General features: G+C 36.3%; 1 protein-coding gene across 11 annotated transcripts in view; it reads right to left on the reverse strand.

Annotated features, from left to right (window-relative positions):
- The window catches only part of HDAC9 (histone deacetylase 9), a 911,013-nt gene that overhangs the window by 690,619 nt on the left and 197,070 nt on the right, over positions 1–23,324 (reverse strand). The window contains exon 1 of one of the 11 annotated variants that reach the window (XM_054496835.2): positions 13,899–13,968. The exons of the other annotated variants lie outside the window; for them this stretch is intronic. Coding sequence (XP_054352810.1) covers positions 13,899–13,914 — 16 coding nt within the window. The 5' untranslated portion in view covers positions 13,915–13,968. Of the gene's footprint in view, positions 1–13,898; positions 13,969–23,324 lie in introns of those variants that run through there. 11 annotated transcript variants of the gene reach the window in all.

Consider the following 23,324-nt stretch of genomic DNA (forward strand, 5'->3'; position numbering starts at 1 on the left):
ATGTATGGACCTTAAATATTAATTTAATATAAACAGTGTAGAATATGGCATATTTTGTGATTGCATGGTAGGTGATCTAGTTTCTGAGATTCATTGATCCCTATTACTTTTTTGTCAAAGAGAACCTACTTTTTTTCAACTTTCATGCAGTACTTGTACTCTGATGACTTTTTTATACATCTGTGTCCCCTGCTAAACAGCCTGAGGGTCCCCAAAGCACAACCCACATTACTTTACCTATAACAGGGGTTCCATGATGTTTGCTAAGAATTAATAATACTATTAGCACTTATGGAATGCTTAATATTTTCCAAAGACTTTGCTAAAAGCTGCTGGTATTGCTTGAGAGTATGAGCTCTGAAGACTGGTAGTCTGAGCTTTTTAAAAACCTGGCTCTATCAGTACAAGCTCTAGACCTTTGGGAAAGTAATTTACACTCATCATTCCTCAAAGCTCCCATCCATAAAATCCAGATAATTCCTAACTCATAACTTAGTCATGAACATTAAATGACAGTGTATAGAAGGCACTTAGTACAGTCCCCGGTATATTTAAATGCTGAACTTTTAAACTCTTATATAGTATAATCTCACAATAGTACCATGTAACACATAAGGACCCCGGGGCTTGGAGATTCAAAACACTTTGCTAATGCTAGGCAGAGCCCAGGTCAACCAAATTCTATGGGACTCTCTATCAAGCAGGGTTTATACTAAGCTGCTGTAACAAAGAAACCAATTAATACAGTGTTGTAAACAACAGAGAAGTTTATTTCTTTCTTGTGTAACACTTCAGGTTGGCAGGACCTCAGCAACCAAGGTTCTTTCCACCTTGCTGCCCTGACATTTCTAGAGCACTGCTACAGCATAAGATTGACACTGGACCAAAACCATGTGAGGTTCCAGCCAGCAGGAGGGGGAAGGAATATGGAGCCTAACTAATATCTTAAAGCACAGATCCAGAAGTGACACAAATTGCCAAATCACTCACATTCTATTCATAAGAACTCAGCCACATGGCCACACCTATCTCAAATGGGAACTGGAAGTCATAGTGCCTAGCTGGCCAGCCACGTGCTGAGGTACTGTTTCCATGCAACAAGAAGGAATGCAATTTGGTAGTCAGCTAACAATCTTACCATGGACTCCAGCACCTATCCTTTTCAACGTAAAGAATGTAAGAGTCTCATTCTGGCCGGGAGCGGTGGTTCACGCCTTTAATCCCAGCACTTTGGGAGGCCGAGGTGGGCAGATCACAAGGTCAGGAGATCGAGACCATCCTGGCTAACACGGTGAAACTACTAAAAACACACACAAAAAAATTAGGTGGGCGTGGCGGCGGGTGCCTGTAGTCCCAGCCACTCAGAAGGCTGAGGCAGGAACCCGGGAGGTGGAGCTTGCAGTGAGCCGAGATCGCGCCACTGCACTCCTGCCTGGGCGACAGAGCAAGACTCCGTCTCCAAAAAAAAAAAAAAAAAAAAGAGTCTCATTCCATAACCACCCTTTTGCCATCTCTGAAAACTTAATAGCTTTATGCTAGTGACTTGACCATAATACAGGTGGGGTGAATTTACTATACACTTAATCATTATATTAACTGGTGTTCTACCCTTTCTATGAAAAACTATCAATATTTTAATGGCTTCTTTATGCTACTGCATCCAGTAAAATCATGTTTTTAGGAAAAGCCATAAAAAAAAATTGACAAACAACACTTTATATATTATATATGTACGAAATAAGACCTGAAGGAAAAAGTTACTTAACTGAGATGATTAACTATTGTTAACCAGTAATTCAACCAGTTAAAGAACTCTGGAAAAAGAAAATCACAGAAACAATATTTGTTTAATATCTCAGTATCCTAAGTGCCTAAAGTCACTCAAATGACTACTGAGCACTCCCTAGGCCCCAAACACTGTACTATAGACTAGACACTGTCTATGCCTTCTAGAAGGTTTGTTTCTAGCTTTACAGAATGATTTCATCATACAATTACTACTACCTTACAGAGTAGACATTTAGATGAAGAAACTGAAACACATGAAGGCAAAGCCATTTTGTTCATGTCTTCTAGAAAGTAGGTTCAAACTTTACATAACTTTTTTCCTTTTAGTTTACTACCATCTCACAAAGAAGGCATTATGGATGAAGAAACTGAGACTTAGAAAGGTAAAGTTAGTTTGCAAATATCACTGAGGTAGCTAATAATATGCTTATGTAAAAATCCAGATCTTCCTGGCTCCAAGACTAACGCCCTTCTTTGACACCTCAACCCTCATATACAGCCACACCATACACATTGTCCTTCACCAAAGGACAACACTGCATACTTCATATCATCATCTGGATTTCTTCTCATTTTCTGACTGAGATGATGCATATAAACTACATATGCCAAGTAAGTCCCCTTCAGAACCACAATTAGAGAACTAAGCATATGGGCATACGTCACAAGTGTCAACTAAGTGTGTAAGATTACTAGCACTGACCCAAGAACGCAAACAAACAAGTAGACTGGAATTATTATTAATCACATGTACATTTTCTACTTAATTGCTGTACAACTTGCGCCCTTAAACTCTTCAATTTTCACTTAAGGAGATCACCAACTGATGGTAAGGCTGCTGTTCTTAACACCTAGGTATTTTAAATTTTTAAGAACCACACATATGACTTCAAAAGCAGTAGAGTCATTGAACATTTAAATCATTTAAATTAATTACTTGGTCAAATGCATATGCACAAAAATAAACAGATCTGAAGATTTACACAAGATCCATTTTCTTGAATTCTATGGTGATTTAGAGGGAATATGGAAAACACAGGTGTATTAAGACTTCATCATCTGAGAACATCCAATTAACAAGACAGACCTTTATCCACTGCATCATTCATTCATTCTCATTATTAAACATGAGTGTCTGGTGGGAGAAATGGGAAGCGAAGAAGCTGGCACTTCTCATTTGAGGGCAGATTTATTTTGATCTCTTGGTCTCTGTAGCAAGAGCTACAAAAAATATAACTGATTTTTTCTATACACATGCTTATTGTACATTTTTATATATGTAAATTCATACATTCAAATGCAGTAGGAGTCAAAGTTTTCATCTCCATTTCTGCATTTAAATACTTAGATAGTAATATGAAAGAAAGTATTATGCTATTTACTATCCCAGTGGGATAGTAAATGAAACCTAAATAAGTCTCCGGAATAAAACAGAAGATTAAATCACTTTATGCAATAAAAAAAAAATCTATAATGTATCTAGATTGCTTTTTCCTATAATTATTTTCAGGGTAAGGTTAAAAAACACGACAACAATGTCCTGCTCTATCATAAAATGCAACTTCAACTACCATATTTAAATTAATTTGCTCCATCTGAGAATATAGACATTCTATCTTTAAATCACTTAGTCAATAGCTTCTGATATTATGACCTTAAAGTATTATTCTGATGCTTATATTGAGAAGCAGAGAAGTTTCAATTGAGCAATTCAACTTGAGGGAATATTATTTTTTAAACAATTTCACACAAAATGAGTATAATAAGGTCATCAAAATACATTTGCAATAAACCCTTTATTTATAAAATTGCATTGCGGAAAAAAAAAACAGTGTTTTCATCCAGAGAAAAAAATGTTTGCATTTCTTAACTTCAGTTTTGAAGAAACAAATTAATTTTTTTAACTCGACTTAATAATTCTTTATTTGACAGGCGTTTTCTCAGCATGATTCATGAGGAATAGTGTGAGCTCTCCCTTATTATACTGTATTAACTAGAATCCATGACTTTAGGGGTTTCAACTGCCATTTCATAACCTTTAATACAATAATTATATTTCTCCTAGAAGTATTTTTTGTCAATTACATATACAAAATCATCTTTGTCTTCTAGAATATACGCGAAATTTATTTTCTAGCAAGCATAGACAAAATACGGCTTTGCTAGTTTTAATATAACCTGTCTGTTTATGTGGAATAGTGTGTGGTATATAGTTCAAGAACTTTAATGTTACATTTATTAAGATCTTTACCTGTATTTAATTAGGAAGATAATTGCAAACTGAAAAACTAAGTCAATTTGTTCTTGTAGTATGTCTTAATTTTATTGTGATAAAAATAATGTCTACAAATAATTAACATATTGTTAAACTGTTTTTTTTTTTACTTATATGCAGAGACTAGGCATTATTCAAAATTTTTTAGTGGCTTATACAACCTGCTTTTAAAATGTCCTTCAGTTCATTGTTTCTTCATGCAGGTATTGATAAGTCAAAGAAAACCTGACATGTATAGAAGAAAGCCTTCCACCAGGAGTGGAACCAATTAAAAACGGATCTTAACCCCTGACATTCCTTGGAAAAGTCAGTATATCTAGAGCAGGAGCATCCAATCTTTTGGCTTCTCTGGGCCACATTGGAAGAATTGTCTTGGGCCACACATAAAATGCACTAACACTAATGATAGCCGATGAGCTAAAAAAAGAAATTGCAGAAAAATCTCATAATGTTTTAGGAAAGTTTACAAATGTGTGTTGGGCTGCATTCAAAGCCACCCTGGGCTGCACATGGCCCACAGGCCACAGGTTGGACAAGCTTGACCTAGAGAGAGGCTGCTGTAAGGGGAGGAAGACCTGAATTTTAGGGTGGTGATATCTGCGTTCCTGGGAAAGTCACTTAATGTCTCTTAGGACCTCAACTGCTTCATTAATAAAAGGAGATAATAAAGAATATCTTGCTTGTCATGAGAGTCTCTTGAGAAGCCTTCAAAATTTAACATCTTTGACTAAAATACGTAGCTCACTGGAATCAAGAAGAGGAACAGTGCTTGCTAAGATGAAGGTGGATTGGTAGCCTTTCCTCCGCGCTGCTTCAGATCTACATTGCAGAGCCCCTGAATGACTAATTCTAGAGATTTTCCTTTACCCCTCCGCCAATCATACTTTTCAACCAAGTTAGAATTTGTTCCTGCCTTCTTGAGCTAGCACCAACCTGTTTTACAAATGGCATCAAGCCATGCATTTCATTCAATGATAACCTTTCTTTCTCTAACCTCTCAAGATGAACTAAACCTTTTTTTCCTGACTGTAAAAAATCAAATTATGTCACCTCATTTCAAGGAAAAGATCAGTAATGGCAGCCAGACCCAAAACACCATTTGTATGCAAAGAGAGTTAAACTGCTGGAAAAGTACCCTGGCCAGTAAAGTGTGGTATCATTAAACACAGACTAAATTTGAAGCAGAAGTTCTGGGAAAAAAAATATATCTTGAAATGTGATAGGGTCCATTACGCTTCTTGATGAGATTACTTGTCTCTCCAATACATTAACCCAAGGCGCTTACAAAACAAGGAATATATTACGTTGGAATTATCAGAACTTTTCTAAGTAGGTCAAATTTTGAAGCAAAAAATACTTCAAATTTTATGCAGTGTTGCAAAAAAAAAAAAATCTTAAGAGTTGTACAGCCAAGGTGCTAATCACTTTTTAAAATAAATTTTTTTAAAAATCTTACTCTTGCATAAACATTAAATGTACCACTTTACAATGCAGAGTCCTACACCTGAGGTTATTTACTGTCATCTTAATTCATTTTTCAATAATAAACTGAATTTTTATTATATAAATATCTTTATTCATTTAGAAACTCAAGAATAGTTGGGCTCCAAAATAAGTTTAAAATCTAACTCATCATTTTGAATCAAACAGATATAATCCTAACTATAAATACAGAACACTTTCCCTCCTACTTACTGGGTTTTCATTCACGGTGTTGTTACAAAATCACAAAATGCTGATATGAAATTTTTAATAAAATTTCAGTTTTCCTATAGGTAAATTCATAATAACAGCTTTACTATTTGTTTTTATAACTTTTTATATGGGATATTTAAACCAACTCACAGCTATAGCTATATGACTAAGAGTGTCCTATGTAGCAACATGATCACATAAAAATTGACTTAAGAACAGTCAGTCAATTCAAATACAAGCTAAACAAAGAAAGTTCATCGACTGGAAAGTAAAAACTTTTGAAAATTATCTCAAGTAAGAAAAACATAAAAATGTAGGTCTTACATTTCTAATGTTATGTTTATAAAGGTTAGATAAATATGGATCAGAAAAGTACTTGTGAAAATAAATAATAACAATATCACCCTGTTTAGCTTACCTCTGCCATGCTACCATTGAGCACCACTTTAGGTTCAGGCAGTGAACCCCCAGTGAAGAAGCCATCTGGGAGTGAATATATTAGGCCAATCATAGTGTATTGTGAATTACTGGAAATAATACAGACTTGACACATGAGCATTAGTAAGTAGCAGGACTCTGAGAAAAACGAATTTAGAGCTGTAACATTTAAATGGCCTGTGAGAGAAGAAAGGGCAGAGTGAAATCCACCTGGCCCAGGCCTTAGGCAGGATGGAAGGTCATGAAGGTTAAAAAGCAGAGAACATTTTTTCAGTGATTTGACACATTATGCAGACCAACTTCTTATTGTGAAGATGAAGAAATGTAGGACCAAAGAAACTAACAAAAAGGAGAATGGCAGCCCTAGAAACAAACTTTGCTGATGTCACATTTTCACCTATCACTGACATTTACTGTGCCACTTGTGGTTCTTCTGATGACTAAACTCTTTTGGATCAGGACTAAACACTGTTCCAAGTCTTACAAGAATTCCAAGCCAAACCATAATACCCTATTTACTGTCACAAGAATCTAACCTAGTTTAGAATGTTATTGTAGCATTCAAACATTTAACATTTTGTTAAAATTCCACTATGTATTTATGTATCCCCAAACAAGGTATGAAATTAGAGTTTTTAAATGTCTATGCCTGTAAGATGGATTGGCAAGGAGAGCAGTTGGAAAAATAAAACAAACTCAATGCCTATTTGAGAAATGCAGACACAGGGACCAAAGAATTGGTGCAAAATTCTTTGGTCCACTCCATTTAATGGCAAAAACCGCAATTACTTTTGTGCCAGCCTAATAATCCCCTACCATAACATATATTGTAAAGACAGCCCGAGGAAGCCTATACGTGGAAATAAAACAGTTTTTAATTAAACGTTTTTTAAATAAAAAAGTTTTTAAATAAAAATAGTCAAAAGCCATAGCAAAAGCTTATAATGTGTTTTCAATACCACCATTAGCTATGGGCATTCCCTAAGCTTTTTGTCCCCAGGTTTCTTCCTTTCATGTGGCTTCAACTCGTACCTACACTGAAGTTTCTCAAATCTTCACCTCCAGCTCTACTGCTCAACAACGACATCTCTAAGTCTCTATCTTGAATTGCCCAGACAGAGCAAGCTCTCAGATGTCCTGCTTCCATGGCAAGTACAAGTCTAGACAATAAACATGGCACTTCAATCTTCCTGAAAGAAGGCACCGCATACAAAGTCTGTCTCAGCCTGTGTGCTTCTTGTCCCCTGCCTCCTCCTGTGATTCTGTTCATAAAACCTCCATTCTAACACTGTGTTTAAACCACTGTCATCTTGACCTTAGGCTCCCCCTTTCTCCACAGAGGCAGACAGTCACAGAAATGTCTACTTCTTTCTAATGGTGCCACTGCCCCCGCGCTTGGTGCCAAGCCTCAAAGCCATGTGTCTGCATTTCTCAAATAGCCATTGAGTTTGTTTTATTTTTTCCATGGCTCTCCTTGCCAATCCATCCTACAGGCGTAGACATTTTAAAAAAACTAATTTCATACTTCGTTTGGGGATACATATATATGTAGTAGAATTTTAACACAAGGAAACAAGAAACAAAATATTCAGAATTGTGTTTCTCCTTGGCAAAGAGGGGAATTCACATAGGAGGTTTTATTGATAATGATTAAATTCCATATCCTGCCTTGGTTATGGGTATCTACGAGTTTATTATAGTTACACACACACACACACACACACACACACACAAATATGAGCTATATGAATTATGTTATAATCAAGAGAAAATAAAATTTATTATTTTTAAAGACGTAGATCTCTACAGGTTTTAAGAAAATTAATCTATTAAATGTTTAAAGTATGTTTTAATACTGAAACTTCTCTAAAATGCGCTTCAGCATAGGAACTAATTTTGCATAAAGAATCCAGTTCTGCTGTAAAAAGTCTAACATGCACTGGGTGGAGCACTGTCCTCTATTTTTAACCACATAGATAAATTCTATTGAAAATTCTGCAGAGGTAATTCACGTGAGTGCACAATACTTTTATTTATTCACTTTGTTTTTTACAAAAACCAAATTCAAAGATCACTTACTACACAAACCTATTGGAAGACCATGAAAAAAAGGCAGTAAAGGATCTTCCACTCTCCTGCAGAAAAATTCTAGTGAAGATCTACTATTGCCAAGGCCTGATGTTAGGCACTGAGCAGGTCTGCATTAGTCTATGTCAAGGTTTCTCAGCTTTAGCACTATTGACATTTGGGGTCAAATAATTCTTTGTTGTGGGGGGCTGTCTGGTGCATTATAGGATATTCAGCAGCATCCCTGGCCTCTTCCCCCTAGATGCTGCCCCCTAGATTACCTGCTGCCAGCTGTAATAATCAAAAATATCTCTAGACATTGCCAAATGTGCTCTGGGGTACCAAACTGCCCCCGGTTGACAACTACTGGTCTAAGCAAATGGTTTCCTCAGCAATGGTACCTGGTAATCTTGATATTGGGAATACACAAGAAGAAAGTGCTGAATTCAAGTACTTTTGCACTTCCAGGGAAGTAAGTTTAGACCAGCATAGTTTATTACTGCTTCCTTGTATACCATACAGTTACATAAAGATAGAAGTAAGATAATTTCTAAATATACTGCCACTTGGGAAAATAATATGTCTCTTTTATTGTCTTCATATATTTATTCAATTAGTCAATAGTAAAACTGATTAGTCAGTATGTTAAAATGCAATGCAATTTTAAAGAAATTATATTTTCTGCCTATTTATTTTATGTCAATGAGCTCCATGATACCAATTCCATGGTGTTTTTTGATTATTTATTAGCTCCTTAGCATTTGACATGGATAATCACTCCTTTCTCCTGAATATGCTATTTTCTTTTGTTTTCCTTAAAAACCACAACTTTCTTGTTTTTCCTTTTATCTGACCATGACTTATCCACTTCCTTTACTGGCTGCTTCTCCTCTGTCCTCCAAATTTTGGAATTTCCAGTGGTTAAGTACCGGATCCTCAGCTTTTCTCACTTCATCCCATCTCTCTGAGTGATCACATCCATTTCCATGGCTTCACTTAACATCTACATGACATCTTATGCCTACTTGACATCTCCCCTTGAATGTTTCAAAAGCATGTAAATTGAGAAGTCCAAGCCTGCTCTTCTTCCAATTTGCTCATCTTCATACAAGACATCTCACTAGACCCAGTTGCTAAACACCACAGGATCATAATTGACACTCCCCAATGGCATCCAATTGTTTACCAAGTCCTATTAATTATACAGTATTTCTCACTCTGTCCGCTGCCCCTACACCCCTGACACTGTTTAATCCAAGTGGCCATCATTTTTGGACTAAGCTATTGAAATAGTTTTCTAACCTATTTCTATGTGTCTACTCTTGCTCTTCACGAATCTATTCTCCACTCTGCAACTAGTTTAAAAATATTATTCAGGTCATGCAACAACCTGTGTAAACCTTTCAATCACTTCTGATTGCACTTGCACAACATGCAGCTGCATAACATGACCTACTAGGCCCAGCACGATCTGGACTCTGCCAGTATCTCTAAGCAACTTCCCCACTTTTTACATGTTTCAGCCATGCTGACCTTTACTCTCTTTCTCAAAGAGGCAAAACTCTTTTCCATTTTGTCATATCCAGTCCCCTGTGACTAGAAACATCTATGCCATTCAGGTTGTTTAAAGTTAACTTCATTTGAGAAACTATCCTTGATCCCCCAAAGACTATAGCATACGCTATATAAATACTTAACATGTATCACATGTTAAATTAATACAACACCCCTAGCATAGCTCAGTATCATTTTACAGGTGAAGAAACCATGGCCTAAGAACATTAGTTAAATACCCAAAACCAGAGGGTATTTAACTAATAACCTCTGGTATTAGTTTTAGTACCCTCAAAGCCCATTTAATAAAATGGGCTTTGAACCACGATTCTCTAATCCCAGGGTCTGGGATTATCCATACACACACACCCTCTCTCCCAATGTAAACAGTACAATGTAGTTAGAATATATTTTGTGAACTATAGCATCACTTATTTCATACAACTGTTTTTCACCCCAAACCTGTGAATTTTCTGAGGGCACAAACTGTGATTATTGATTTCTGGATCTCCAGCAGGAGATGCTAAGCAATTGTGAATAAATGGACAAAAGAACAAATGAAGACAGAATTCATCTCAAGGGAAAACAATGCTTTATCTATTCAAGACTTTTAATACATTTTCTTATTAAAATTTAAATTGATCATTAAGTTAATAATTAAATCAAGCATTTAAATCAAGCACTAATGTTTATTGATTTTTAAAACTTATTAAATTTTTACATTTAATAATAGCAGTGACATAATGCATTGACAAATGTTAAAGATCAGGATAGAAAACAATCTGTAAACATGAAGGCACTAGTACGCAGTAATCCCATGGGTGACCAACCCCACCAAAAATTACATTACTGCACAAAGAAGTGGACACTGACAAGCTAAATGGCACACTGAATCTGTCTCTAATGACAGACAAATACAGAAATTTCCGACTCTAAACCCTGCTTTACAGGTTGTGAATATGTTCTTATGAGATAAAGACATTAGAGACAAAAAGAAAAAGAAAAAAACCAAGATGATGGAACAATTCTGGAAAATGGTTTGCAGTGGCCAGTACTAAAGAGCTGTTCTGCTTTCTCAAAGGTTTAAGAATCTAAGAATGCCCCGGTGTGTGATGTTCCCCTTCCTGTGTCCATGTGTTCTCACTGTTCAATTCCCACCTATGAGTGAGAACATGCGGTGTTTGGTTTTTTGTCCTTGCGATAGTTTGCTGAGAATGATGGGTTCCATATGTAACAAACCTGCACGTTGTGCACATGTACCCTAAAACTTAAAGTATAATAAAAAAAAAAAGAATCTAAGAATGCGACATAACAGTGACCCTTCCCACTTCACTCCCCCCAACACTGGCAGCTGCAATTCCCTTTATCCTTTTCTTTTTCTGCAAAAAGATCATATGATTTCAAATCTCTTCCAATATTTTTATAGGTAAAGCTTGGCTGATTCTGTCAAGATGACAAAAGTACTGTAGCCAATGAAGGAAAAATGAACGATTGCAAATTGTATCAGATTGCCTGATAAAAGGTAAGTCAATCATTTATGTCTGATGTTTGCATTTTTAGCTCTAAATTTTAGACCATGTCCCCTTAAGTGAAGAAAAAAAAAATTTTAAAACATCATTACTCTATTGGAGGAGAAAAAAATTCTCCAAAGTTGTGAAATTAACCTCTCTCTTCATTCACACATTCAGTTCTATTTTTGCAGTTGTACCCGTAATGTAAAAGATAAAGCACTTCAAGTCAATTCCAGGTTTCTAAAATGTCTGACTGTGCATGTCCCAGTTCTCTTCATTACCTCCCAGAAGATTCAGCCAATTTTTATTTCTGCAGCGCATCAGTGTTTATCATTTGTTTTACAACAGCACTGCATGTTCTCAAAAACTGACTTAGATGTATTTCACCCTCCTCTACAAAAACTCAACAGAGACAAATGGCCTTAAAAACAAAATGCACCACTGAAGCATGGTTAATTTACTAAAAGAGCATTTCTTTTTTTTTTTACCTGTCAGTTCAATATTTACTTTTTACAGTGGTAACTCTACACCACCCCCACCTGCCTCTGTATTTGTCAAAATTTATGACAAATTTCCAGCTTGTAATTAGGCATTCTGAAAATTCACTGTGGGAAAACTATTACTAGAGAAAAGGTTTTCCATTAAGCTTGCTTTATAGGAATACTGACGACTTTCATCTTCAGGAAGCCTAAGAGCAAAACCATGGATGCATTTCGAGTGCACATGTTTGAACAAACCTATCTCTTGTGGACAAACGCTCTAAGAAGTCAGACAGACTTGGAACAAAATCCTGGCTGTCTCTTATGAGCTGGATAAGTAGCTTAGCTTCTCTGCACCTTAGTTTCCTTTTCTATAAAATGAAGATATTAATAGTAAGTATTACATAGGGATATAGGGAGGAGTAAATAAAAAAACCACATAGCACAGTGCCAGGTGCATTGTAAATGCTCAATAAATGACAGCCATTACTATTTGATGAATAGTATAGAAAAAAAATAGCTTAGGGAAGGTCCTCACCATCCATTTGTTGCCATCCTCAGAATTTCACCATTCTCATTAGCAATGAAAAAAGCATCTGAGCAACTTGCAGCCCTGGAAGACCTCTACATCAGAGATGGATGCATAAGAGCTCAGATATGAGGCAGCCTCTCAGGCCCAACAGTGTTGCCTAAACCCAACTGCAGCACCCCTCCAAACAGACATTAGAGGAGCCCATGAAGCCCATGACAGGGTCTTTTCCATTAGATCTACTCCTTGCTCTGTGAGCTTAGAGCAATCTCTACTCCCTCATCCTCAAAGTGAGAGGGTGGGCAAGACAAGCTCAGATATCTTTTGTTTGTAGAGAAAATTAATTCAGGCTGGCGAGGGAAAGCAAGAGCAAGGAGTTTTCACAGAGTGCAAAAGCAAGCAAGATATCTCAATGGAGACTTTTCCTAGGCTGGCATTATAAAATAATCGGGAGAAAAGCAATGGTCAGAAGACAGCCCAATATGCTCAGATACAACCTTTGGCTTTCTGCTTGGACAAACCACAACCCTACCATCACTCTAATAATTTTGACCAACAGTTGTAGGGCTAACAAACAGTGAGCACTCTATGTTCCCAGCAATTTTCAGAGTCTTGGCATGCACTGGTTCATCATCCCTCATGCTCAGGAGATCAGTGCTATTGTATTCATTTTCAGGTGAGGAAACTGAGACACAGAAAGGTTAAGAAATTTTCTTAAGGATACTGGATTGTGATGGAACCAAATTTGACCCCAAACAGTTTGGCTCCAGAGACTACAATCTTAAAATCTACTATCCTCTACTCCTGCTCCCACTGGTAAAACAACCATTGGAAACTCACTTGTGCTTTCTATGACTCATAATTCAATTTTATGTAATAATATTTCTCTAAACCTTATATTGCTGAGCTGGTATGAGCCTTTAGGAAACTTTAGGCCTCTTTTATTTAATGTTCACAATAGGCATATTTCAAAATGCTGCAATTCAACTAGATTGAAGGAGGGAGTATACCACAGAGGTGTGGATTACACAACCTGAGCTCTTGAAGCTATGTGATAGACGCATGGGAAATCTCTCTACTATTCACTCTATTTTTGCTTGTGTTTGAAATTTTTGATAATAAAAGAGTTAAAAGCAACAAACATTTTCAACCACAAAGAAGACAACAGAAGACTAAGCTGTTTCAGGATCCAGACAGACATTCAGCTTCAGTAGATAATGCCCCTGCTGACAATTCCAGGCTAAATTTCAAAAAATCAGAGTACAGGAACTTATTCATCAATATTTTTACTAATTCAAGAACCCCCTCCCCAAAATACTTTAGTCTTGTCTATCTGAAATAATAAAGGCATTCTCAGAGTTGAATTTTTTGCTCAATGTATTTTTTGTTGTTCTTGTTGCTACTGTTACTGATTGGAAAACCTTTTGCTTCCCTCCTCATGACAAGTTTATCTTTCCACAGCCTATAAATTATTAAAGACGATTTGCAGAGTCAGACTTAAAAACATCTGCCCCACTATCTTTTTCACAGTTCTCTTAAAAGATTAAAATAAAGAAACTTACCCGTTTTGTTGTGCATTCCCTCTTTGCCAAAGTGTGCTGTGGTTTCGCAAACTAGCTCACTCCTTCTGAACTTTTCTGTATCCGTTATAATATTAAAGAGCCACAAGGAAGGGAAGTGGTTAGTCAACTTGCTAATTTTATCAGTCCCTCCCACTGGTTAAATAGTACCTGATGCTACAGATGCAATATCAGTTTTTCCAGCTCATTTCCCTGCTACTGAACGACTTTATAAAGACTGCATAACTTCGGGGCAAAGAGAGTGACTATAGCTGGTATGCAGGCATGAGAGAGCTAATGAATGAACATTTTATTACTATTAATAAGAAGCCTAATAGACTACAGAAACCAGCAATTCAACAGAATGAGGAGGAGGAGGAGGAGGAGGAGGAGGAGAAGGAAAGAGAATGTTTGTCAGCTCCATACTCTAAGTATACTCAATTTGGGTAGGAAGGGGAGTGATTTTTTAATGCAATCAGAGGACGTGTGGGAAGTGGCTGGTGTTTCATTTGTTGATAAATGATTCTGCCCTGGAATGGATCCAATTTACCAGATATAGAAACTTCCACAACTGGGGGCCCTGGCTCTGACAACTCTCTTCCTCTGAAGCTTACTAATTAAAACACAGGGCAAAGTACCAAATGTGTCCCTCTGAATGAGGGAAAATTAGACATCCTCTGAAGAAGCAGCTATGAATTGTTTCTTAGATGGAAAGGCCTGCAGTGAATGAGAGGAAAAAGAAGAGGCTGAGACCGATTTTAATGAAATAAAATGATTTTGCTGTTTCAATCCCACTCCAAAAGATTTCAACATATAAAACAGTGTCACTCCAGAACCCTAGATTATGCAATTTTCTGAACTACTTAAATGGGTGCATTTGAATTAAATCTGGAGTACTCACTTTGAAGTACCTTTCCCACCATATCTACTAAGGATTGTGGCATTAGAAAAAAAAAGTCTGAAAACCAAATCATCCTGAAGCCTCATTAGCTCTTGCTTTTGATTGGCTAAGAAAATGTTTCTTCAAAGAAATTCTAATTTTTTAAATATATTTACATGTGGTAATAGTTTCACAAAAAGAGTTAAATTTGGTAAGCTGAGGCAGGTTGAGGAAACTAGCAATTCTGTCACTGATACCCTTCTTAGTATACCCCCAATTCAATGATACTTAGCTTATAAAATAAAGAAAGGAAAAACTTTGAAGACTTATTGAATTTATTTTCCACCTCCTAAGTCTCTTTTATAATCAGATCTAAGGAAATGAAAATCTAAGTATTACACGGAAGGGAAATACAAGCAATGCCTTGCTCTGAGATCTCTCCAATAATTTCTCTTAAAGAACAAAAACTGCACAATTCTAAGCCCCCAAGGTCATATTTTTATATTTGGTCTGAGTTTAAGGTGAGAACAAATACCGGAAATCAATACTTCACAGTCATGACTCTGGCTTTAGTCCCTCTCACTTACATCTGTAGCTTTTGCATCTTCAGGAAAGAAAGAAGAAAAGACACAGTTCTAGAAGAAAAAGAAGGGGGGGGAAGTAAAAAAGAAAGGGAGAGAACTTTGCTTCATTGTCCCCTTCTCCAAAACTCTTAACAGCTTCCCCAAGCATCTAGGTTTGGTGGCACCTCCTCGGCTTCGTCCACAGGCCTTCCTCACCCATTCAAACACACCTACTTGCCCCTCTCTGAAATCCTGGAGCATATTTCATCATCCTCTCAGTCTAAGCATAACTTATTTCTATATAATGTCTTTCTAGAAGCCTGTAAGCCTCTTTAGGACCAATGTATATTCTCCATGGTCACCTAGAGCATTAAGCTGCTCAAGCACAAAGCTTCACTTTTAAAAACAAGTATTTTGTAATGCCGCTTTTACTAACCTAACACAAAGCTCATAGTTTATATAAACAACCTCCATACATAATATTCTTTTTAATCATAAAGTGCTCCAGGCATGAGCATAACTTACATATTGAGGAGGTCATCTGATGCCTGCCCTACTACCAACAAGTAAATATGAATTAAAGAGAATAAGCAGCCAGTACTTTCAAGAAGGGTAAGAAAGTGAAAGCCTGGAGGGTTGAGTGGTTACATGGACGTTAGGCTAAAATTTAGTATTAGAATAAGAAACAATAAAGCAGGCTTACAGGCAAGTGATAAAAGGAAAATAAGAGTAACTGAAGTCTAGATAATATGCCAAGGCAAATTATAGATGGTAAAAGTAAAGAACACACAAAGAAGAATATTCTCTCATAAAATCTGATATTTATTTCTTATTCATAAAAAATGTTAAAGGAGTGTGAATTTTGCTTTTTGTTATATTGAACAAGGGTGCTACAAATGAACACTGATGGAGCTGCATTGTGTTGGTTATTCAAATCCCATGAGCCACGCTGTTGTCAGCAACATGGTGTTCCAAATGGTGAACAATGCACAGTAAACCTTCCAAAGCAAAGAACAATTTTACCTGAAATTATACAGTAGCTGTAGTCTTAAGAAATTCAACGTATACTAAAATTGAATTAAAGCAGTTTTATATGTGCTACCAGTTTTGTTTCTAGGCTCAAATAATTATAAACAGGTGTTTCACCTATATGAATACCCAAAGGGATTGTTGAAAATGCAGGACACAACTTCCAGGTCCAGTCCTCTCACATAACAGGACTGCAGTCCACTAAACGCCAGTGCACTGCAGTCCACTAAACGCCACTAAATGCCAAGCACTGCGGCATCCAGAAAACACTTTCGAATCTTCCCTTAGGGGCTAGTACAGCCTCATTGAAAAGCACTACCCTAGACAAACTACTACCCTTCAAACAGCTGGCTTTAGGAGTCAGGTAGGCACATCAAGATGTGAAGGAGACCAGGGCAGGAATGCACTGAATGCAGAGTGCATGCTCCAGCTGGCTAAGGCCAACTGTGGACATCTGCTCTCATCTGTGGCCAACCAGGAGTCTGAGCCCCAGCAGCACAGAACCCCCATCTATCAAGAGAAGGTGGACATCTGGATTTTTATGTGAAACCTCCTTTTTTAAAAAGGGTTGGCAAACACTCTTTGAACTATACAAAGTTTGTCTTCAGGCTAACATGATTACTGGTTGCTCAATCAAAAACATATAACAACATTTACAAAATATGTAATGTCAGAGTATGGTATTCAGTGTAACAAGTACTTTGATCCCCTATTTGTATACAGGAATTATATAGAATAAACTGGAGTATCTGCCAAAATGTTAATGAGAATTCTCTATGAATATATTATTTTTTCATTTTTCTTTTTTCTTTGCAGTATTTTCTAATTTTTCTAAAATAAACACATAAGGCTTTGCAGTAAAAAAAATAAGCAATAGAAAATATATTTCCATTTTAAAAATTGGAAGATGGTAGTTATAAAAAGCTCTTTAAATACACTCAGAAAAAACTACCATTAAAATGGGCAAAACAAATTAAATTCCTTTCAAATACCCAGTTCTGCTTCATCTCAAGCACTAGTTAAAGATCAGATGTAAAACTTAAACTGTCTGCAAACCAGAACAGGGATATGCCTAGGTAGTGGAATCATTACCTTGTGTTCTAGATATATAAGTCATTACATTATCTCTTTTGTTAGATAGTCAAAGCCCACACAGGAGGGATGCAAGTCTGACTGCGTGTCATAGAAAGCACTCAAATGAATTGTGCATCAATTTAAAAAGACCTAGGGTTCTAAAAGTGGTAAAAAATAAACTTTCCTATGAGCAATAATAATAAAGTTAACCTTTAAAATGAAGGTGCTTTAGTAATTTAATTACCTTTTTCCTATTTACAAAATTAATATTAGAAGCTGAGTCATGATGGAATTTAATAAAATTATTTTATTAACTTCCTCTAAGGCTTAAAAAATACTTTATTAAACCTCTCTTTTTATAATTCAGTCTTATCCTTCACTCTGCTGAAGACTTGGACCACATTTTATTTCTATAAAAACTGATTTTCCCCCAAATTAGAAATATGTAACTAGAAATGATTCAAAGCTGATCTTCCTAGGTACCAAAACACAACATCCTGAAAAATAAGCTTACACCTTGAAATATCATACATAATAAGACCACTTAAAACACACATTTATATAAACTATATATAATTATTATTTTACATAATAATTATATAATATTATATAAATACATATTACTATATATGTAATTATTATTGAATTTTCACAATTTAGAAAAATGTACCACTAGACTGTATAGAGAGGGACTAATTGAACCATGGTAACTGGTATGAAAATAATGATGATACAATTTTTAGAGATATTACCTTTTCTTTTTTTCTTAGGAAGCATGGTCATGCATGGTGCTTATTTTGAAAGGAAATTCAACCTTTTCCCTGTCTTAAGTTATATGCTGACTAGAGCTTGAGTTCTTAAATATGTGTTCAAGTTTATTCACTTCAATTCTGCAGAATCAGAAGATTATACAGTTTGTGAACTAAATCTTTCCTTTCAATTGTATCTTTCAATTTTGATTACAAAAGCAAATGTTTGCAGGTTTGAAAGTTGCTAGTTCAACATCGTTGGGGAACCCAGGGTGAACGACAAAATTACCAATTGCCCAGCATAAAAAGAAAATCTCATCAGCATAGTATCACGCAGTATGTTTTTCTGAGATGCATCCCAAATTTAGTCTCTTTAAAATGCCTTTGACACTTGACTAAATTTAGTGCTAAGGTGATTATTTTTAGCCAAGATTTTGCTTATTGACATATATTCAAATAAATGAGAAAAACTACCACTGGAACACAATGTGTCTACATATATACTTGCTGAAAAGAAGGAGCATTGCAGTGTGCCTGCCTTCTCTAGTAAACGTAAGACATAACACTCAACTTCACTGGTAAGCAAATAAATGTAAATTATGAAACATTAACATTTTTATATATCATTGATGCTAATAGATAATGACAAGCACATGATGTGAAAAACACTGCTGGTAGGAGTGTAAATTGGTACACCTTTCCCAGGGAAAAAAATGTCACACTATATCAAGAATCTTTTAAAACGTTCACACTCCTTAAGAGTGATTCTAGGAATCATTTCCAAAGAAAAAAAATCAAGGATGTGGACAGCAATTCATGTAAATGAATGTCCATCACACTGCTACTTTGAAGTGTCACTGAATAACTGCAAATGGTGTATATTCCCAATATAAGGAAAATAATAAAAGAAATTACGGTATAATTATGTCATTATTATAAAAACTACAAATCATGATACTGAAAATACTGACTAACACTAAAAAATGAACAATACTGAGTAAGAAAGGGGATAGAAAAATATACATTATGACTTGGTATTAATGACCCAAGTCTTAGAACCCAAACATACACTTGCCATTCACACCCTCACAAATTCCCCCAAATTTTATCCCACAGTCAATGGAAAGAAGACCAAAAGAAAAGCCCAGAGTGTGAAGACTGTATCCTTTACTTGTCCTTTAGCTTCTGGAATTTTATTTCATTTTACTTTGGTTTAGTGGATTTTAATTTTTCTCCTTGATAAAGTGAAGCTTCTCTGGCAACTCAGAAGCTTTAGGGTGAAATCCACCTCACTTTAATGTGGAAACAACTGTCAGTGGGTCCTTATTTGAGTTATTCCACAAGAAATCACATTACTTTTTAAATCAGAGTGCTGAAAATCATGTCTGACTTATAGCAAAATTAATTTTTAAAATTTTACCTGGGACAACAGTAAGAGTGAGTGTTGGATTTAAATCAAATGAAGAAGAAAGAAATCTACCTGTATCTAGTCCCTATAAAACCAAGCACTGGACAAATTGGAGCTCTTTTAGTTCTCACAACAACCCTAAAGGTTAAGTTTTCTCATTCCTAATTTACACATGGGGAGACTAATTTACCCAAAGATTAGATAAATTGGCCAAGGTCTCACATTTGGCAAATCAAGAACCAGAATTCATTATAGTCGATCCTGACCACAAAACCAAAGCCTAACACTATATATGAAGATTTTATAATGGAACACAGGTAGTTAACCCGTGGTAGTCTTCAAACACACTTTTCTTGTCTGAAGTTAATACGGTGGAAGATGAAATAGGAGATAATGGAAAATTGGGTAAAAGTACACAATTGAATACATTAACTGAGCCTATATTTTCTGAACCAAAAGTCAGGACACAGAATCTGAACCTATGAAACAGAAGTAGTCCCAGAGTTTCATGTTTCATGTAACCACAATTTGCCTAATGTTTAATGAAAAAATATATATATGTGTGTGTGTATATGCATGTTGTAAATACCAAATTAAATTTATAATTGTATTGACTTTAAAGGTAAAGTCACACAAACAATATATGATCATAAAATCAAGTAAAACACAAAATATATACAGACAAAGCAAAAATTGCCTCATTATCCTACACTACACAAAAAGCCAATGGGAACAATTTGGTGGCCTCCTGGACTTCTTTATGTTAACATTCACAAAATTATGGTAGCACTTAAGGAAATGAATGTTGTGTAAATTGTACAAGTGACATGAGGCAGGGTTTAACCTTAAACACATTGGTTTAACTTTCAGAGGATCTCCTTTCTAACTTTTTACTTTGCTGGGGCCAGAGGGGAGAATACTCCACAAACAAAGAAATGGAGAACTTTGTTGTTCTGATTTGTTTATTTTTAATACTTTCCAAAAATCCAAAGTATTAGGTGGTTGATTCTGCCATTTATTCCTGTTTCCTTTAGAGCAAATCATTTAATTCTGCAGCTGAATGTTTCCCACCTATAAATAAGGGTGATTACCTACAAGAGTTCTGAAAAAGTCAATGACTCAGTAACTATATGGAATTACATTTCAGTATCTTTCTTTCAAAATCTGTTTTAGAGTAATGCAACATGCTTAACAAAAATGAAATGCAAACCTTTAGAATTTCAAATGAAAAATTAAGATACCATTGGGCCACGTGTACTCACAACCTATTATGCAAAAAAGAATGATAATCAGTTCACCAAATAATAGCCATACCACTGTTAAACTTTCTGCTTTACATAAACTTGGTATTCCACTACATTTAAAATAAATCTCTAATTCACCTTTGTGTTACTCAGTCTGTTTGATATGGTTTGGCTCTGTGTCCCCACCTAAATCTCATCTCGAATTGTAATCCCCACATATCGGTGGAGGGGCCTAGTGAGAGGTGATTGGATTATGGGGGTGGACTTCCCCCAAGCTGTTCTCTTGATTGTGAGTGAGTTCCCAGGAGATCTGGTAGTTTGAAAGTGTGTGGCACTTCCCCCTTTGCTTCCTCCTGCCACCATGTGAGGAAGCTGCCTGTTTCCTCTTTGCCTTCCACCATGATTGTAAGTTTCCTGAGGCCTCCCAGTCATGCTTCCTGTTGAGCCTTCAGAATGTGAGTGAATAAACCTCTTTTCTTCCTAAATTGCCCAGTCTCAAGTAATTCATTCTAGCAGTGTGAAAACAGACTAATATACTCTTCTTATATTATTACTATGCCCCACTATGAAATATCTCCCCTTGCTAGGTTAGAGTGTTGAGTATCTAAAAAATTGAGAGAGAAATTTCAAGGCACTGAGAACCAGAAAAAGGTCAAAGAGTTTCCACATGCCCTATTTGTTACCTTTCAAATGCAGGGCCTAAAACATATTCAAAATTTCTAACATGTCTTTCAGTCCTAATTTTAAGGGTGGGAATCTTTAATCAATCAAATAGTCCAGGGCTCTAGCTAGTTCTGTTCACAAGGTGACTGGCTGTATAGAGTGAAGATTACAACATCAACCATGTGGCCAAGAGAAGGGAGTACCCAGACTCATTTATTATTTTTCCCCTGGTGGATTGGTATGGATGCACTGTGAAGTGCAATTGCAACAGCCTTTTGCCTCATGGAATACATGGGGAAAAATTCTTCACCAAATTACACATAATCCAAAAGGAAATGCTCAGCAAGTGATAATCACTTTCCCTCAGTGCAAATATGTCATTTCCCTTTCAACAAAGGGTCTTGGGACCTTGCATTGTCTTGTTTAAGAATAATAATCACAATGTATCACTCTCATCTATTTCCCCTAAGAAGCAAAATGGTTTTTGTTGTTGTTGTTGTTGTTTTATTTTATTATTATTATACTTTAAGTTTTAGGGTACATGTGCACAATGTGCAGGTTAGTTACAAATGTATACATGTGCCATGCTGGTGTGCTGCACCCATTAACTCGTCATTTAGCATTAGGTATATCTCCTAATGCTATCCCTCCCCCCTCCCCCCACCCCACAACAGTCCCTGGAGTGTGATGTTCCCCTTCCTGTGTCCATGTGTTCTCATTGTTCAATTCCCACCTATGAGTGAGAACATGCGGTGTTTGGTTTTTTGTCCTTGCGATAGTTTGCTGAGAACGATGATTTCCAATTTCATCCACGTCCCTACAAAGGACATGAACTCATCATTTTTCATGGCTGCACAGTATTCCATGGCGTATATGTGCCACATTTTCTTAATCCAGTCTATCGTTGTTGGACATTTGGGTTGGTTCCAAGTCTTTGCTATTGTGAATAGTGCCACAATAAACATACATGTGCATGAGTCTTTATAGCAGTATGATTTATAGTCCTTTGGGTATATACCCAGTAATGGGATGGCTGGGTCAAATGGTATTTCGAATCCAGCAGCACATCAAAAAGCTTATCCACCATGATCAAGTGGGCTTCATCCCTGGGATGCAAGGCTGGTTCAATATATGCAAATCAATAAATGTAATCCAGCATATAAGCAGAACCAAAGACAAAAACCACATGATTATCTCAATAGATGCAGAAAAGGCCTTTGACAAAATTCAACAACGCTTCATGCTAAAAACTCTCAATAAATTAGGTATTGATGGGACGTATCTCAAAATAATAAGAGCTATCTATAACAAACCCACAGCCAATATCATACTGAATGGGCAAAAACTGGAAGCATTCCCTTTGGAAACTGGCACAAGACAGGGATGCCCTCTCTCACCACTACTATTCAACAGTGTTGGAAGTTCTGGCCAGGGCAATTAGGCAGGAGAAGGAAATAAAGGGTATTCAATTAGGAAAAGAGGAAGTCAAATTGTCCCTGTTTGCAGATGACATGATTGTATATCTAGAAAACCCCATTGTCTCAGCCCAAAATCTCCTTAAGCTGATAAGCAACTTCAGCAAAGTCTCAGGATACAAAATCAATGTACAAAAATCACAAGCATTCTTATACACCAATAACAGACAGAGAGCCAAATCATGAGTGAACTCCCATTCACAATTGCTTCAAAGAGAATAAAACACCTAGGAATCCAACTTACAAGGGACGTGAAGGACCTCTTCAAGGAGAACTACAAACCACTGCTCAATGAAATAAAAGAGGATACAAACAAATGGAAGAACATTTCATGCTCATGGGTA

Source organism: Pongo pygmaeus, chromosome 6, assembly GCF_028885625.2.
Source record: "Pongo pygmaeus isolate AG05252 chromosome 6, NHGRI_mPonPyg2-v2.0_pri, whole genome shotgun sequence".
Classification (NCBI taxonomy): Eukaryota; Metazoa; Chordata; class Mammalia; order Primates; family Hominidae; genus Pongo; species Pongo pygmaeus.